This window comes from Planococcus citri, chromosome 5 (assembly GCF_950023065.1).
Source record: "Planococcus citri chromosome 5, ihPlaCitr1.1, whole genome shotgun sequence".
In the NCBI taxonomy this organism is placed as follows: Eukaryota; Metazoa; Arthropoda; class Insecta; order Hemiptera; family Pseudococcidae; genus Planococcus; species Planococcus citri.
The window spans coordinates 64,427,504-64,447,443 of NC_088681.1; the positions used below are offsets into that span (position 1 = coordinate 64,427,504).

Here is a 19,940-nt window from a genome sequence, read left to right on the forward strand (position 1 = left end):
TCCCCTGCCCATGAGACTGAGAAAAACACCCAGTGCAAGGTAACTGACCTGGGAAGGGTGAAAACATATTTGAGAGGCTGTGATTGGCAGGAACTTGAGGAAATTGAGAATGTTGAGGTGGGATTTAACTTGATGATAGATCGCATAACAGCTGCAGTCCAAAGTTCAAAAAAAGTACTAAACCCAACCTATAGACCAGAAAGAAGAACTGCGTGGGCCTCCCCCCACCTTGTTGAGTTGAGCCGGGAAAAACAGCGTCTATATAAACTCACTAAGAAGTTCCCAAATAGGCAAGATCTAATAGAGCACTATAAAGTGGCATCCAAATTGGTAGTTCGTCAAAGTAGGGTAGACCAGAAAATTTACCATTCGGAAATTCTAGATAACTTCGGTAGCAATTCAAAAAAATATTGGAACCACATTAAAAAGATTAAAGGGGGGGAAAGAAGGGGGTTACTTGCATTCATATTGATGGTGTAGACTATGACGTTGGAAAAGATGGTACTCTGGTAGTTAATAATTTTAACACATACTTTACAGAAATTGCTGATAATTTAGCTAAAGACTTGGATTTGGGGGCAAGTGACTCAAATTTTCCCCAAACAGTGCTTAACAGCAGCTTCTCAGCCTATGATATTACTGCAACTGAGGTATTTAATGTAATGACTGGCCTCCGAGCAAAGCCTTCAACAGGGGTTGATGGAATACCAGCCATAGTCCTCCGTGAAAATGCTGATGTTCTGGCTTCCCCTCTTACAGTCTTGTTCAATAAATCCCTCCAAACTGGAGTGTTTCCTAGAGTGTTTAAAAGCTCAGTGGTTGTTCCAATTTTTAAGGAAGGGAACCAAAAATTAATGAGCAATTATCGACCAATATCACTGCTATCTGTTGTCTCAAAAGTTTATGAAAAATTAATTAAAAAAAGGATGCTCAACTTTCTTCAGAAATTCAATTTTTTTGATAATAGACAATTTGGGTTTCTCCCTAGAACAAGCGTTGATGACGCTCTTTTTAGTCAAACCTCTGAGATAATACATCGTCTGGAGGAAGGCAAGGAGGTAGCGGTTGTATATCTTGACTTAAAAAAAGCTTTTGACACAGTGAATCACTCTGTTCTTCTAGATAAACTATGGAATGCGGGATTCAGGGGGATATTTAGTAACTGGCTGAAGTCTTACTTGGAGGGTAGAAAACAGGCAGTAAAATTGGGTGAATTTTTGAGTGAATTTTTGGCCATCAACTCGGGAGTACCTCAGGGTAGTATTTTGGGGCCATTGCTTTTTTTAATTTATATAAATGATATTTTTGGGTTAGGGCTACTTGGGTCCTTATATGCTTTTGCGGATGACTTGGCCATTGTTTACAGTGCCTATGGGTTGAATAACTTGATAAAGAATATCAACTCAGACTTGAAACTCTTGAAAGGATGGCTTACAGCTCATGGGCTGACCCCTAACATTAAAAAGTCTCATATAATGCCTTTTGGTTTTCGAAACGTCCCAAGTTTGGAGAATTCCTGCTTCCTACATGAGAGAACAGACTGTAAGCTGGACTGCCAATGCCCACCACTTTCTCAAGTAAACTCATTCAATTATTTGGGAATAAAACTGGACTCCAAATTCTTATGGGATGAGCATAGTTTCCTTTTGCAATCAAAGTTGAGAAGGTTGAATGGGTTATTATTTTACCTAAAAGACCTCTTTTCCAGGCACCACCTAAAGCGAATCTATTATGCTCTATTTGATTCAGTGTTAAGATTTGGCATGCTGGTATGGGGTGGAGCGGCAAATCAGCATCTGGAACCACTTCGAGTCCTTCAGAACTGGGCAATTAGACATCTGGCTGGGCTAGAGCGTCGAGACAACACGGATAATGCCTATAAAGAACTCGAAATATTAGACCTAGATAACCTTTATAAGGTAGCTGCAGCATCTTTTGCCCATAAGAGGAGATCTTGGTTTGAGGTTGGAGTGCAGAGACGAGCAGGGCTGAGAAGAGGGGATTGCAAGGCTAGTGTACCCCAATTTCGGACTGAGAGGGCTCGTGTGCAAGCTGTGTATAAAATCCCCTATATCTACAATTGAACACCAGAACCACTTAAAAAAATAAATACTCTAAAAATATTTTGAAAAAAACTCAAAGACCACTTGCTCGCTGATGCCTAGGCCTTTTCCTCCCCCCCCTCCATCATTTCTTGGGTCTGACCCCTATATCCCATGGATTTGCTTCTCTGATCACTATTTAGTTTCTTCTTGTCTGCCTAGTTTTATATGCTGTTTGTAGATTCACGTCTTATTCATTTGTATTTGTACTTTTTTTGTCTTTTTTTTGTATTCTATTTTGCTTTATTTATTTATTTTTTGCTTGTCTATTTACTCTATTCACGTTGCCTATGTGTACTTGGTTTACATACTTTTTTCTTTCCTTGAATTCGAAATAACTTCTGATAGAGAGCCCCTCGCCGCTCGCGCCCTAAGGCGCATAGGTGTGGGTTAATTTATATGTACCTATTTTATTATTCTATGTGCTATCGCTTAGGCTTACTAGTATTATGGTATCTTTGTAAAATTTGAAGTCAATATATTCTCAGATCACTCTCTCTCATGCTCCAAATCAGAGTATTTATTTCAACTCATGACTCGATGATCTTTGAAATAAACAAATTTACATTCTCCTTTTTGAAAATTAGGAATGACACAACCTCTCATTCACTCTTAGAGCCAAATGGGGCAGAAACTCGACTTATCAACATTGATCAATCTGCACATAAATTTTGAAGAAGTCGTTCGTGAACGAAATTTACAAATTATGAACAAACATTCTCAAATAAGCAATCAAAATTTATAAAAAAAAAAAAAAAAAAATACTTGCAAACGAATGAATTAAATATCTAGGTACAGAGAAGACTGTTCGCAAACTATCGAATGAATCAGTCCCGAACGACCAATCAAATTACGAGAAAATCATTCTTGGCAGATTGAATTGAATTTTGGAATATATTGAACGAATCATTCACGAACAAAGTGATCAATTCTTGAAAGAATCATTCACAAATGATCAAATCCAAGGTTTTCTGAATCATCTTTGAACGATAAAATCCATGATGAGGGAATGAATATATACGATGGAAAAATTTGAAAATGAATTATACATTAGTATTGTTAAATGAAATGTGTATTATTGGGAACGATTAAATCAGAAATTGATCAAATCGTTCGCGAACGATAAGACAAATCTTTCTTGAACTCGTGCAACTTTCATCGCAGGTCGTTCAAAAACAATCGGATTCGTTTTTAAATAAATCATTCACGAACGACTGACTCAATTATTATTCAAATCGTTCGCGAACGACTCAACGAAATACTGACAATGAGGAAATAATTGTTCACAAAACAACCGAATCAATTCTTCGATTAATCATTACGATTTGAACGATTGAATCAGAAATTGATCAAATCGTTCGCGAACGATAAGACGAATCTTTCTTGAACTCGTACAACTTTCATCGTAGGTCGTTCAAAAACAATCGGATTCGTTTTTAAAGAAATCATTCACGAACGACTGAATCAATTATTGTTCAAATCGTTCGCGAACGACAAAACAAATCGTCCACGAATGGGAAGGTTTCGTAAAAAAATTAAAAATCATCAACTGATTCGAAAAAAATGTATTCTCGAACGAATCATTCACGAACGACTGAATCAATTATTGTTCAAATCGTTCGCGAACGACTCAGCCAAATACTGACAATGAGGAAATAATTGTTCACAAAACAACCGAATCAATTCTTTGATTAATCATTACGATTTGAACGATTGAATCAAAAATTGGTCAAATCGTTCGCGAACGACAAAACGAATCGTACACGAATGAGTAGGTTTCGTAAAAAAAAAAAATCATCAACTGATTCGAAAAAAAATGTATTTTCGAACGAATCATTCACGAACGACTGAATCAATTATCGTTCAAATCGTTCGCGAACGACTCAACTAAATATTGACTATGAGAAAATAATTGTTCATAAAACAACCGAATCAATTCTCCAATGAATCATTACGATTTGAACGATTGAACCAAAAATTCGTCAAATCGTTCGCGAACGACAAAACAAATTGTACACAAATAGGAAGGTTTCGTAAAAAAATTATCGAGTGATTTGAAAAAAATTGATTGATTCTCGAACGAATCGTTCACGAACGCCTGACTCGATGGTTGTTCAGATCGTTCGCGAACGACTCAACCAAATACTGACTATGAGGAAATAATAAAATTGTTCATAAAACAACCGATTCAATTCTTCGATGAATTGTTACGATATGAACGATTGAATCGAAAATTGGTCAAATCGTTCGCGCGAACGACAAAACAAATCGTACACAAATGGGAAGGTTTCGTAAAAAAATTATCGAGTGACCCGAAAAAAATTGATTGATTCTCGAACGAATCGTTCACGAACGACTGACTTGATTGTTGTTCAAATCGTTCGCGAACGACAAAACGAATCATACACAATTGGGAAGGTTTCGTAAATAAATTATCTAGTGATTCGAAAAAAATTGATTGGTTCTCGAACGAATCGTTCACGAACGACTGACTCGATTGTTATTCAAACCGTTCGTGAACGATTCAACCAAATACTGAAAATGATGAAATTATTGTATACAATTTACAAAACCACAGAATCGATTCTTCGATGAATCGTTACGATATGAACGATTGAATCAAAAATTGGTCAAATCGTTCGCGTGAACGACAAAAAAAAATCATACTCGAATTGGAATGTTTTGTAAAAAAATCATCGAGTGATTCGAAAAAAATTTATTGATTCTCGAACGACTGACTCGATTGTCGTTCAAATCGTTCGCGAACGACTGAACCGAATACTGAGAAAATTCTTCATAAATTACCGAATTAATTCTTCAATGAATTATTATGTCAGAAATCGATCAAATTGTTCGCGAACGTCAAAATATATCGTTCACGAACGATTCGTGAAAATTTCATCAAGTCGTTCATAACTGAATGGATTGTGTGTTGAATTGAAAGAATCGTCCGCGTATTCGAATCGAATCTATGATTTTTTAATCGAATCGTTTCCGAATGAAAACATTTTCATCGAACGAATATCGACGAACGAAAAATTCCAACTCAATCGAATGCACATAAGGCTATCAATCTTGAACGTCTGTACTGGATTGAATCCATATTTCAAGAGAATCATTCGCGAACGATAAATCAAGTCACGAGTTCATCATTCAAAACAATTGGGCAGAAATTTTATCTGATTGAGGAAATCGTTCACGAATTGATTTTGTAATGTATGTATTATTATTATTACGAACAATTGAATCAAAAATCGATCAAATCGTTCGCGAACGAAAGATTCTATTTTATTGAACTCCGAAAATTTGAGATTAAAATTGATTTGCTGATGAGAGAATTTAAAGGAAAGGTCCTTAATATAATTTTTTCGAATTTTCTTATAGTTGCTTTCAACTTTTGAACTGTTTTTTTTTTTTTTTTTTTTTTTATTTAAAGTGGAAAGATTTTTTCCTATAGTAATTATTTCATCTAAATTTTGATTTGTGAAAGATTTCCATGTTTTTTAAGACATTCAAAAATACGAAAAAAATCTACGTAATGGAAAGTGACTTATGAAACACTTGTCATGGAAAAAAATTGTGACATTGTAGGCCATTTTTCTTATTATTATTATTATGACGCATACTTAAGGAAAGAATCAAAGAAAGTTTACGAGAAACGCCTCTTTAGAGTTTTTAAATCCCGAAATTTCATAGCAGAATATCTTTTCGTTGCATGAGATTTCGTCTCATATAAAAAAAAAACTACTGCAGAAGTTGAAACTAAATAGCCCCGAAGACATGTTTTTATCTCTAGGATGCAATTGAATGACTCAGAATAATAGCCTTCATTTAGTTCATTTGCACAATTGAAGGCGAGAAAAAAAATGCAATTATAGATCATTTCAATTTGAATTACGATCATCTTTTACGTAACGTTTGCTTAGAATTAGATAAAGCTCGATAATTACTCGTACTTTCCTTCTATTTAATCTTTTGATCGCCATAAGAACAATCGAGATAAGCGAATATATAATATAGGTAGGTATACTTTTTTGATTAGGCACGAACACGTCCAAAAAGGAATAAATGACTCTTTATGTAATCGGGTCACCTTTTCAATTTGAGCACTCTTATATGTACTACTCGTATTAAATTAATTCACGAATTTATTCATTTTTTCTAATAATTTTTATTTTCTATAATACCTCCGATTCATCGACGTTATCTGCAAATTTGATTTTATCTACGTTCTGCGACTATCTTTCTCACTATCGTGAAAAATCCGAATACCTCTGGCACTTTTAATATAGATCAGTAGAACTTCCATTTCAAAAATCAGTCATTTATTTCGACCTTTTCGTCTTGAGAACACCTATTTCGGATTAACTGATCCGAAATGCGCGTTAGACTAACGATTTTGGCCTTTTTCTTAGTAAGTTGCATTAATTTTTATTGTTTTATTTCTTTACTTACGTGTATGGGTGAGTTGATTATTCGCGGTATTTGTATTTTTTTACAAATATTCGTCGTTTGTCAAATATTTATTATTGGAGGCTTCAAGTGTGGGTATTTATGCTTTTAAGTATAATGATGCGGAAAATATTTATTGTTTAGTGAGGTGCCTAGTCCTTGAAGATGTGCAAATCTACTTCATGTTATTTTCTTAGAATGTAGGTTTTTTTTCACGTTATCGATGAGTACCTATTTTTAGTGATTTTCCGCTTGAGTTGGGTTATTTACTTAATTTTAAAGAGAAAAATGTGCAATTCGTTTTGAAAAAATGGATTACCGTATACTCGTATGATAGATTTCTGATTCACTCGAATTTATATCGTATAGGTAGGTAAGTTGATGATTTTGAATTTTTCTTCGTGGAAAATTTATTAGAATACAGAGGAGTTTGTTTGATGAATTAATCATTCAGAACGATTTCGTAATATCTACAAATAATGCTTGTGAGCTTGAAGTTTGTTCATTTTTTTTTGAAAGAATTCAGTCGTCTTTTTAAATGATTCCGTGGCGTTCAATTCATCACACGAATCACGAGTAAACGATTGACAAGGTGAAAATAATTGTCGATTTGTCGTACGTCGGTGTAATTTTCAAAGTCATGGGTACTCGTATGATTCATGTTTCTCATTCGAAGATAAAAATTTTGAAATTAATTACATTACCTAATGGTGATGATAATGAGGTTATCGTAGAACGAAATTAAAATTTATTATTGGATTGGCAAAATAGTGCAAATTAATTTCAGTTTTTTTTTTTTTTTTTTTTTTCAGGGAAAAACTGTTTTTATCTATTTTTAAAACTCATTAGACATTAGATTACTCATTTCCTTAATTCCACAAAAAATGTCATTTAAATTTTGAAAATTTACCTGCTAAAATTCTTTTTTTTGCTTGAAATTGCGTGTAAATTATTCAGTTTGTTGATTAATTAACAATTTATGTAGCAGAAAATTGTGCATTTTTGTTTGCAAAATGATTCTCTCATAAATCAGTATTTCGAGTTTGGTTGCAAATTTTCGTTCATTTGATTTTGGTATGTGATGAACAATCTACAAAAAATTTAATTTTGTTGAAAATAATTTTTTTAAATTTATATTCGATTCAGTCGTTTGTGAATAATTCCACGAAGAATCGATTCAACGATTCGGGAACGATTTGCTTGGTATTTAGTTCAATCGTACATGAGTAGTTCGATCAAATTTTAGTTCATTCTTTGTGAATGATCATTTGACCAATTTCCAATTCACTATTGAGTTATTATTTTTTCAGTCATTGTGAATAATTTGTTCAAGAATCAATGGATTTGTTTTCGAACGATGTGATAAAATTGGTACGAATCGTTCACGAACGATTAGATCAATTTTTGATTTAATTTTTTATTATTGTGAATGATTTGTTCCAGACTAAATCCATTTGTTTTTGAACGATTTGATAAAATTCAAAAGAATCGTTCGCGAACGATAAAGCAAATCGTTCACGAACGATTTAACCAAATTTTTAATTCAATTTTTCGTGATGATGGTTTATTGAAGAATTGATTCAGAAGTTCGTGAAAATTTTTCTCACTAGGTCTCCTTCGTTCGTTCAGTCGTTCGCGAACGATCATTTTTTGATTCATTCGTTCGTAATAATGATTCATTGATGAAGAATTATTTCAGTCGTTCTTGAATGATTTGTTCGATAATGAAATTGAATCCCAATTGTTTTCGAACGAATTCATGAAATTTATGTGAACCGTTCACGAACGATTTAGCCATTTTTTTTCAATTTTTTGTGATGATGACTCATTGAAGAATTAATACAAATTTCAGAAGTTCGTGAAAAATTTCAACACTCGGCCTACTTTATTTAGTCTTTCGCGAACGATTCGACCATTTTTTGATTCATTCGTTCGAAATAATGATTCATTGAAGAATTAATTCAGTGGTTCTTGAACTTGAATGACATGATTAGTTCTAGAATGAATCCCAATTGTTTTCGAACGAATTCATGAAATTCATGTGAACCGTTCACGAACGATTTTCCTTATCGTTCGCGAACGATTTAACCAATTTTTTTTCAATTTTTTGTGATGATGACTCATTGAAAAATTAATACAAATTTCAGAAGTTCGTGAAAAATTTCATCACCCAGCCTACTTTGTTCAGTCGTTCGCGAACGATTTGACCATTTTTTGATTCATTCGTTCAAAATAATGATTCATTGAAGAATTGATTCTGTCGTTCTTGAATGATTTGTTCTAGAATGAATCCCAATTTTTATCGAACGAATTCATGAAATTCATGTGAACCGTTCACGAACGATTTTCCTTATCGATCGCGAACGATTTAACCAATTTTTTTCAATTTTTTGTGATGATGATCCATTGAAGAATTAATACAAATTCCAGAAGTTCGTGAAAATTTCATCACCAAGCATGCTTTGTTCAGTCGTTCGCGAACGATTTGATCATTTTTTGATTCATTCGTTCCAAATAACGATTCATTGTAGAATTAATTCAGTTGTTCTTGAATGATTTGTTCTAGAATGAATCCCAAAAATTGTTTTCGAATGAGTTCTTGAAATTTATGTGAGCCGTTCACGAACGATTCGCCTTATTCGTTCGTGAACGATTCATGTAACTAATTTTTATTTGATTTTTCGTGATGATGGTTCATTGAAGAATTGATTCAGAACTTCGTAAAACATTTTCCTTCTCACTAGGTCCACTTTGTTCAGTCATTCGCGAACGATTTGAGCATTTTTTAATTCATTCGTTCGTTATAATGATTCATTGAATAATCAATTCAAAATTTCGTGAACGATTTTGGTTCTGGTATTTTTGTGAGTGAAGAGAAACGCTCAAATTGCTGTCCAAACGCTGCGAATGATCAACTCATTAATGAGTCGTGACCTCATCATTAAACGTTCGTGAATGATTCTTTTCGATATAATGTGATCAAGTTGGTGTACCTATGAATTTTTTTTTGAACATTCGTTCATCAATTCATCATGAATTTTGCTTTTTGCAACCGATTCAGCGAGCTTCGGATTCGATTACTTATTCCTTAAATGATTCTTTCAAGAATCGATCTGCTTGTTCACGAATTATTTGTCTGATTTTGTTCGAAATTTTGATCAATATTTCAAGAACGATTTGTTCGTGATTTGATTGGTTGTTTGCGAACGATCTAGATGATTTTCAATCCAATCGTTTGTGGATGATCTATTCAAGTCTTCGTACCGGGGGGGGGGGGGGGGGGTAAATTTCAAAAATTTGTATTTTCCTTCATTTTTGATTATTTTTTTATCACGATGACTCAGCTCTAAAAATAGATGGAAGGTCGTGTGCCCTAAATTTTTTGAAAATTAAGTACTTACTACTTACCTACCCACAAAAAATCGTTCGAGCTAAAATAGAGTCTGTAAAATAATTTCTCTGAAAATGGAGCACTCCTTGAATGCCAAAATTCTGCAAGGAAACGTTCCATTTTGAATTTGGCAAATATTTTCCTCCATTTAGAAATATCTTGATGCTCGTAAAGCTTCCTCATTGGCACGAAACTTGGTCGAACAATCTTGACTTACCTACATCTGTGGATTCAATTTTTCTTCGATTTCGACCATTTTGAGTTCAAGGTTAAGGATGCACCACCGAGCAGACAATACCCACGATTCGATAAGCATTTCACAGCGCATCGACTCGATATCTCGACTTCTTTTCCGATCAACGCTCTGATTGAAATATGGGCCAATTCGTTCCGTATCCACGACCTAGGACGCAATTTGATTCGCGAGCTAGAGCCCTCCAGCTATGATATCGAGTATAGGAAAAAAATCGGAAATATCGTTCGCTCGTTGTCGATCAAAGTAGTCGCGAATTCAATTCAACAGGTACTTTCTTTTCCGTCAGCTCGCGATGGGTGCGACCTTAAGGTGGAGTGGTAGACGTGTCGGCTCCATCATTGGTTATCAAACGATTCATCGGATCGGTGTAATCGGTTTATAGTTTGATTGAATTTATATTATCTACTTGTACGTATGTGGACGACTAGACGCGAAAGTTTATCAATTTTATGACTCGTATTGACCTTTTCGTCGTACGAGATGAAAATACTCCGAAAAAATTCCTAATAGCGTACTTATTAGTGTGAATTAATTAAATAGCTCGGGGTCGCATTATACTCGTAGGTTATCTGATTCATATACGATGCTTCCGATTGTAGGTTAGGTTAGGTATGATTTTAAGGACCCCTTTCGCCTTCTTTTCAAAGTACCTATGCTTCATAAGCGCGTTTAATTAAATCGTTCGTCGAGCTAATCGAGCATGTAGGGCGGTAATTAATGCGCTCCTCGGTGATTGAATACTATACTTGTACGTATAGTATGTAGGTACCTACGTTGTAATGTATGATTGTGTGTACGTCTTCAATTCAATATAGTCTGGTAACTTTGTGCCTCTCGTGTCGAGTAGGTATGAGCTACTCGGATTAAGTGAAAGTTTCCACACAACGATTTAACAAGAGCCGTTTTATCGCAAACATTGTTTTTATAGCGAAGAGTTAAAGGCGTGCCGCCAAAGTAAACATTATATCAAAATAAATATAGACGTTTCGTCGTGTCTTGTACACGTACTCGTACAGTACTCTATACACTTGTTCGATAATATTAATCTAACGGTACCCTTTCTATTATTTGTACTACAGGGTCTAGCATATTCGATCGACGAAAGACAGAAATTGGGAATTCTCGGATTAGTACCACCGGCAGTGCAAACGCAAGAACAGCAATTGGAACAAGCCAAAGCGAATCTCGATCGTCTCACCGTACCCTTAGATAAATATGTTTATTTATCGAATTTATCCGTAAGTTTTGATTTTTTTTTTGTTGCAAATTTGTAACTTTTTTTTCTTGAAAATGAGAGTTGATGAGAAGTCGAGAAAAAAATGACTTATAGATTACCTGATTTCACCTCATCTACCCCCTCCATCATTTTTTTTTATCAAAGTCCTATCTCTCTTCATTCCCAATAAGCTGAAATTAAGTGGTGGAATATCCCCCTCAGTTCCTGATTTTTTTTTCAAAATAATCTGCTATGGAGACATTGAAGGTTTGAATCTGAAAAAAAAAACTATATAGTTGGGGAGCCTGCTTAGGATCTATTGTACCCCCCCCCCGGTCGATCCTCCTGGACAACTATTTTCTTAAAGCGGTAGTCCTGAGGAACATTTCTGGCCCTTATACTCAAAAAAAAGTGGTCCTACTTACAAAATGGCGGCCATTTTGATTGACAGGTCAGCCGAAATCGCAGATTTTGCGTTCCAACATAGGACTTGCAAGATTTTTTTTAAACCGTACAAAGGTAGATCGAAAGATCAGACAAAAATTAATCACCTGTCAAAATTTCAAGTGCTAAAGTGCGTTTTTCGATTTCTGGTGAATTTTTGAAAATCAAATTTAGGCCAAAAATGAGGGAAAAAAATCAAAATTTTACCAAATTGACCAAGAAAGCTGAAATTTGGGATATACCCTATTTTCGACATGGCAAATCGATTGGAAACTGTTCCAACCCGTTTTGAGCAGTTCTGGAGGCTCCAGCAGATTTTTGGAACTCGAAATTCCCACAAAATTTCATCAAATGGAGTTGAATAGCCGAAATTTACTCTGCAAACTAATTTCAATACGCTACGAAGTCAACTGCAGGCGGATTTCAAGTCGTTTTGGAGCCTCCAGCGATGTTTTGAAAGTTACTGGAGCCTCCAGTAGATTTTTGAAACTTGAAATTTCCCCAAAATTTCATCAAACGGAGATAGAAAGTCGAAATTCATTCGGCAAACTAATTTCAATACGCTACGAAGTCAACTGCTGGTGGATTTCAAGTCGGTTTGGAGCCTCCAGCGACTTTTTGAAAGGTCGTATGGCGTTTTTTGGAAAATTGCAATTTCCAAAAAGTAGCTGGAAGCTTCAAAACCATTTGAAACCATCATGTAGTCGACTTCATACGTATTGAAATTGGTTTGCGAAGTAAATTTCAGCTTGCCAACTCCATTTGGTAAAATGTTGCGGAATTTTAAGTTTCAAAAGTCTACTGGAGGCTCCAGTAATTTTCAAAAACTCGCTGGAGGCTCCAAAATGACTTGAACCCACCTGAAGTCGTCTTCAGAAGGTGTTAAAATTGGAGTGTACAAAATATCAGCTTTCCATCGCCATTTGATAAAATTTTGTGAAAATTTGAATTTCAGAAATCTGCTGAAGGCACCAGTAATTTTCAAAAAGTCGCTGGAGGCTCAAAAACGACTTGAAATTTACTTGCAGTACTTTCTAGCGCATTGAAATTAGGTAGCAGAATACATTTCAGCTTTCCAACTCCATTTTTCAAAAATCTGCTGGAGGCTCCAGAACTGCTCAAAACAGTTTGAAATAGTTTCCAATCGATTTGTCATGTCGAAAATACGGTATAGCCCAAATTTCGGCTTTCTTGGTCAATTAAGTGCATTTCTTGATTTTTGGGTGATTTTTTAAAAATCAAACAATCGAAAATGGGAAAACATCAAAATTTTACCAAATTGACTTAAAAAGTTTAAATCTTTTTTCGACCTTACTATAAATCGATTAGAAACGGTTTCGAACCATTTTGAGCAATTCTGGAGCTTCCAGTCGATTTCTAAACGTTGAAATTTCCACAAAATTTTACGTATAATTTCAACATGATGAGTTGATTGTAGATGGCTTCAAAGTCGTTCTAGAGCCTCCAGAAGTATTTTGCAAGTTCCAGAGTTGAAAAATAATTTGGACGGTTTTCAGGGAACTTTTTAAAAACTTGGAATCTCTAAAATACAACTGCATGGAAGTTCCAAAACAGCTTGAAACTATCTCCAAGCGACTTAAAATATTGAAATTAGAGTGTAAAGGTAGATTTCAGTTTTCGAACTTCATTGGGCAAACTTCTGATATACGATTTGGAACAGTTTCCAATCAATTTGGGGGGGGGGGGGTCGAAAATTGGCTAAATACTAAATTTCAGATTTTTTGATTAATTTGGTAAAATTTTAATTTTTTTCCATTTTTGGACCAAAATTTGGCTTTTGGGTCGTTCGTCAACTCAACCAAAAAAAGGCGATTTTGAAAGTCATGTCTTTCGATTTCGCTCAATTTTTTTTACAATATATACCCATCCAGTAAGTAAGAACCCCGCAATTAGTTTGGTGCCAGCTCTCTCAGTGGGTGGGTGGGGGCCTGGGGGGGCTTCCATTATTTCCACATTGTCTCGAGGTACTCAACTTCAGCAGCCCATTTCTCCAAAACTATGATACTTTAATCAAAACTGATTTCACAGTTCAAAAGGGCATTGCATTCAGAACTTTTTAAGCATTTTGAAATTTTCAAAAGTTGAAAGTTGAACTTTCAAATTGAAAGTTCAAATTTCAAAATGGCGCTGTAAGTGGAAGCTACCATTTAAAATTTCGAAAAAATTTCCATAGATATACCTTTTGATGCGGTATTGAAATATTCAAGTTTCGAGATGGAATCTTTTAATGGAGGGGGAGCACCCCCACCACCAAATTTGGGCGAAACTTTTGAAAAAAATCTGGGGCATGTGATATATCGAATTCTATGTTTTTGGTGACGTTGAACACGAATATGACGTCAGATTTTTGATAGGACCCTATCCATGGCCCCCAGCACCTCCCCAAAGGGGGTAAAAGTTCAAAAAAGTGTTTTGTTCGTGCGACACATAGAATAGTATGTTTTTGGTGACGCTGAACACGAATATGACGTCAGATTTTTGATTGGACCCCATCCACGGCCCCCAACATTTTTTTTGTTGGAATTTTACCTATTGGGGGAGGTTCTGGGGGCCATTGGTGAGGTCGATTTAAAAAACCATGGCTATATTCGTGTTCAGCGATATCAAAAACATACTATTTCATGTGTCACACGAATGTAATCCTTTTTTTGGTTACCCCCTTTGGGGAGGTGCTGGGGGCCATGGATGGGGTCCTATCATAAATCTGACATCGTATTCGTGTTCAGCGTCATCAAAAACATAGAATTTGATATATGTACATGCCCTAGATTTTTTTCAAAAGTTTCACCCAAAATCGGGGGTGGGGGTGCCCCCCTTGATTAAGAGATCTCATCTCAAAACTTGAATATTTCGAAAAAGCATCAAAAGGTACATCTATGGAAATTTTTTCGAAATTTTAAATGGTAGCTCCCACTTACAGCGTCATTTTCAAATTTGAACTTTCAATTTAAAAGTTCAACTTTCAACTTTTGAAAATTTCAAAATGCTTAAAAAGTTCTAAATGCAATGCCCTTTCAAACTGTGAAATCTGTTTTGATCAAAGTATCATAGTTTCGGAGGAATGGGCTGCTGAAGTTGAGTACCTCGAGACAATGTGAAAATAATGGAAGCCCCCCACCCAACCTCTGAGGGGGCTGGCACCAAACTAATTGTGGGGTTCTACTTACTGGATGGGTATATATTGTGAAAAAAATTTGAGCGAAATCGAAAGACATGACTCAAAAATGTTGGTTGCATGAGTTGACATGGAATGACCCTTTCAAAAATTCATTTCAGCTTTTGAAATTCCGGATGGCGGTGTATTTTTGTATGCTTTTTTGATTTTGCTGTATTCGGTTCCAACAAATTTTTCTGTCATTCGGGATCATTTTTACCAATTCTTGAATGGTAGATTATAAGATTTGTACTTACCTTGAAAAGATGCACTTCTACTTGAAAATTTATGAAATGAGTTTTCAAATTTTCAGGGGTTTGCACGAAATCACGAGTATGAGTCTTTCATTTTAACCTAGGCGATCCATTTTTGGCCTCAAGTCTTCCAATTTCGGCTAAAAGTGTGTTTTTGACTTTTTCCTGCGGAGTAGGTTGGAAAAGTAGCATTAATTTCACTCGTGGGACCTCTCTCTGGAAGGTGAGGAGCTTGAAAGCATATTCAAAATTATTTCTTGAGAATTTTGAGAATTCAACAAATCATGGGTTGTATGAAGTTTTCGATTTTTTTTGTGACATTTGGGGCTCACTTTTGGACATAAAGAGCTCGTATCAAAAAAGTAATTTGAAATTATTCGAAATCAGTACCTACCTATGAAAATTCTAAAAACCATTAGTCGCATAAATTCCTGCAATTTTGCTTCACATTTGGGGCTTATTATGGGGCAGGAGAGGCTTGAATCCAAATACAAAAGCTAAAAAGTCAACTGAAATTCAAAACCAGCCCTTCAAAAAAATCTTACGAATCGTAGGTCGCATAAAATTTGCAATTTTATTTACATTTATGGCTTATAGTAAGGCTCAGAAGGTTTATATCAAAAAAGTCAGTTCAATTTCGAAATTAGCTCCTCTGAACGAATGTTTTAATTTTTAGAAAATTTCAAGCTTTTCGTGAAATTTAAAAGGCTCGTATTGAAAAAACACCACATGATTTTTGAATTTTTACAACATTAGATCAAAATGAAGAGAGAGGGGGGAGGGGGGCAAAAATCATGAAAACTCTTTAGCAAAAGCTCAATTTTTAAAAGAAATTATTGATCAGGGTGATAATTGGCTCGTTGGTTTTTTAAATACCTATGCTGATTTCGAACATTTCCATCCACTTACTGTTTTTGATACGAACATCTTTCCTCCATCATGTTCAGCAAACTCAAAATATTTCAAATATTTTTTCTAGAAGTTTTGTTGAATTCAAACACTCTTGCATCATGTAGAGGGTACTTGGGACTCCATGTTACCACTCTACAGTGGTAATTTGATGCCCAGGCAGGCGGCAACACTGCAACCGGTACAGCGCCATCTGGTGTACTGGTTCAGTGGAGACGACGGCCGAGATTGCCGAAGCGAGCCGCCTTGCAGTTTTCTAACCATCTTCATAAAGAGTAGTAATAAGTTTAACGCTGGCTTATGCCAACTCTGTCTGTTAGGAAACGCCTCATCACCAGCAGAATCTTTCGTGTAAACGAATGGTATCGAATAGTATCGTAGCAACGTTCTTATTCACTGTACATCAAATGAGAAATATAAATATATGGTGAAACGTATGTATTTGTGTTGATCATTGATTTACGACGAGTTGTAGAGAGTAGTAGTTGGGTAGACTGAGATAGGTATTCATACCTTGCGGGTTCAGCGTTCTATACGAACTGGGTTGTTTTAGGGTTAAGGTACCAGGTGGCATAAGTAAGACTTTTCCCCTAAACCATAAGAACCCTTAGTTTTACCCTAACATTGGCGCCATAAACGTGGTGTTTCTTTCTGAGAAGTTCTGAGCAGGTTGAGAAGTGAAAGTTTGCACAACTGTGCAAAGTGGAACGAAGTTGCTCGGATGCGGATCGGACAAACCCATGTGTAACCAGGTTAGTGGTGAATGTTTTATTATTTCGTTAAGTTATTCGTTTATTCGCGATCGTTCGTAATTCGCGAAGTGTTTTTGTAGTGAAAAAAGTGAAAATTTGCACTTTGGTGCAAGATTGTACTAACCTGGTCAAGTCCATTCCTGCTTGATTTGTGTGCAGTTCTGTCCTGCAACAAAGAAAGTAGACGTTGTTTAGCCGGATTTTTCTTGAAGTAAACGAAAGTTTGCTTACCTAATTTGAGTATTATTTACCTGATTTTTGAGTAAAATGAGTTCCAACAGAGGTGGGCGTGGCTCCTCTAATTCTTTGAGTAGATCAAATTCTGGAAATAATTTAGAATCATTAGAGGATTATCGTCGTAATATAGGCTCGAACGTTAATGGTAATCGTGTAGCTACTCCCAGTGCTTCCCAAATCCCTCAAAGACAACCGAGAGATGCGGCAGTGGCCTGTACCCAAAGAATTCACGAAACTTTTCCGAGGAGAAGAAATGAGAGTAGTGCAGGCTCGGAAGCACCTAGAAAGCAAGCGAGGCTTGAAAGTGAGAGTAGTGAGACGAACAGAGACGAAGCTGAGGCGCAAGCAGAGTTGAACATGCATCAAGCAATGTCCAATTTGGCAAATTCGAGCAGGAACGAACCTGCTCCAAATGTGCAAAATGAAGCTGAGTCTGAACCTGTCGTGAGTAGACCTGAGCCAAACCCAATGCAAAGCCTGTTGGATAGCCTTGACGCTGACGTACAGCAAGCTTTAAGCCAAGATAATGTCGATTCGGCTGCAGGTCAAAACCTGCAAGCTGAAGATTTACTAAATAGGACAATAAATCCGAGGCGTTCGAGTTCTAGGGAGTCTGGACGAACGGTGACTGTCTCAGACAACCCCGAATCGCGTCGTGAATCCAGTGGTAGCCAAAGTGGGGTGCAAAGGCCTACTGCGAGGCGCATCAGCCCCCTACCACCCCCTCGAAGTGTAAGAGCGAGTAGTGAGCCTGGCTATGGGGTGACAGTCGAAAATGTCACCATGAGCATCGAGGAAGAAGCGCAAGCGCAAATGGCGAGTAGATTTAGGGAGTTGAGCCTAAATAACGTAAGAACTAGGCCCCGAGAGACGTTATTTGGTGGTTTTTTACCATCTGAAAATAGACCTAGGGATCCGAGTGCACCTCCTCCCTACTCTGCTGTAGACCCCCTCGCAAATGGTCAGCCACCAGTAGGCACTAGAGACGCGTCGCGACGAGCTCAAAATAATTTTCAACAGGAAGTTGAAACAATGACTAGACCAGCGGTTACACGCGCACGTCCGAGCGTGAACGTAGCTATTAGAAGATTTGATTTTAGGCCGGTGAATTTAGGCGTTGAGCACCAGCTTATCCGAGTAGAAAATAGACGACCGGAAACTGCTACAGACGCGTACGTTAATGCGCAAATACCTAATTTGCGCGATAATTGCGAAATCTTAGGCCATAGAACCGAATGCATTGAGACTGAATTATCGCGTACTCGCGTTGATTTGGAAACAATATACCGTGAGATTCAAAATAATATAATTGATAGAGATACAGCGAGTACCGCTCGAATGCGCCAAATGGCACAGGCATGGGGTACCAATCACTCTAGGCTTATAAATCGTATCGGTGATGAGATTCATAATGAAGGTCTGAGAATGACACAAACGATGGACGCGGTAGCGGTGCTGGCCGATGAGATTCGGGTTGAAAGGCAAGCGAGACAACGAGACGCCGGTCTAATTAGATTATTAACACAGCGAGTCGTTGAGTTGGAAAATGAGCGTCAGGCCGAGGCGCCGCAAGGCGGGAGGCCACGCTCCCAAGTTCAAGCGGGCTCAAGTATTCCCCAGAGTGACCCTGTACCACCCGATGGCCGAAGATTCGGGTTTGACAACCATTTTCAGTGGCAGGACATTCCTGCAAGATGGCAGCAGGGTCCCCAGATGAGACCGCAACAAGCTTCGCAACAAGACGTGAGAATTGAGCAGAATAATGCGCAATCGAACAGTGCGCAATCAAGACCTGAGGGTCGAGGAGATTCGTTTGGAAGTTTGAGTAACGACGCGCAGCCTCACAGAGGCGAAGCTGAATTGGTAAGATCTATGCAATGCAATGCCTTAGGGCTGAGAATTGCATACGAGCCGCTAAATGAGAATGTAAATTACGGTGCCGGAAATTGTGCAGCAAAGTTAAGCACGCTGCAAGTGTTGAAAATTATTTACGATGAAAGTAACGAATTTGAGCCGCATCTCTTCGTGCGCCAATTTGAGGAGGCAATGGAGAGTATGTATGCGAATGAGACGATGTATATTAGTATGTTTAGGCAACTAGTAACACACCCGAAAGCGGCTACTTGGAAAGCGAACACCGGTACCGAAAAATCGTACAAAGCGTTGAGACAATCGTTCTTGCAAGCAATGTGGAGCCAGCAGCGTCAGGAAGACGCAATGAGTCATGTTAGAGCAGTAGTACTTCCTGCTACACGTTCTACTGATATGGCAACAGTTGCGCTGCGCTGGTTGCGAGTAGTCTCGAATGTGCAAACCACCGAATGGCAAATGATAAATGCCGTATATCCGCGAATTAATCCAATTTTAAGAACTAGGATTACGAATGAGGAGCGTAACGATATTGTTTTGTTTGCGAGACGCCTCATAGAAATGACTCAAAACGAGGAGTTCATTGAAGGAGTACCGAACTTGCAGCTCAGAATTCAAGATAATGCTCAACCTCAAGTTAATCGTAGAAATCGTACGAACGATAACTGGCAGAGAGGTGCTAGTAACAACAACGGCGCTAGAGCAAACTCGGCGGATACGAGACGTAACAATGGCGGTAGTTATAGGTCAAATGATAACAACGGCCGTAGAGACGACAGAGCTAGATCTGACAACCGAGACGCTCGAAATACACCTGATAATCGAGACTCACGTGACAGCCGCGACACTCGTGACAACAGAGATTCGCGGGATAACCGTGACA

The 19,940-nt window shown here is 37.1% G+C and overlaps 1 protein-coding gene across 3 annotated transcripts in view; it reads left to right on the forward strand.

Moving 5' to 3' along the window:
- LOC135847734 (NADP-dependent malic enzyme-like) overlaps positions 1–19,940 on the forward strand; it is a 64,284-nt gene that overhangs the window by 25,260 nt on the left and 19,084 nt on the right. For 2 of the 3 annotated variants that reach the window (XM_065367410.1, XM_065367411.1), the window contains exon 3: positions 11,281–11,439. In XM_065367410.1, coding sequence (XP_065223482.1) covers positions 11,281–11,439 — 159 coding nt within the window. Of the gene's footprint in view, positions 1–6,362; positions 6,517–11,280; positions 11,440–19,940 lie in introns of those variants that run through there. The other variant, XM_065367413.1, reaches the window with a different exon arrangement.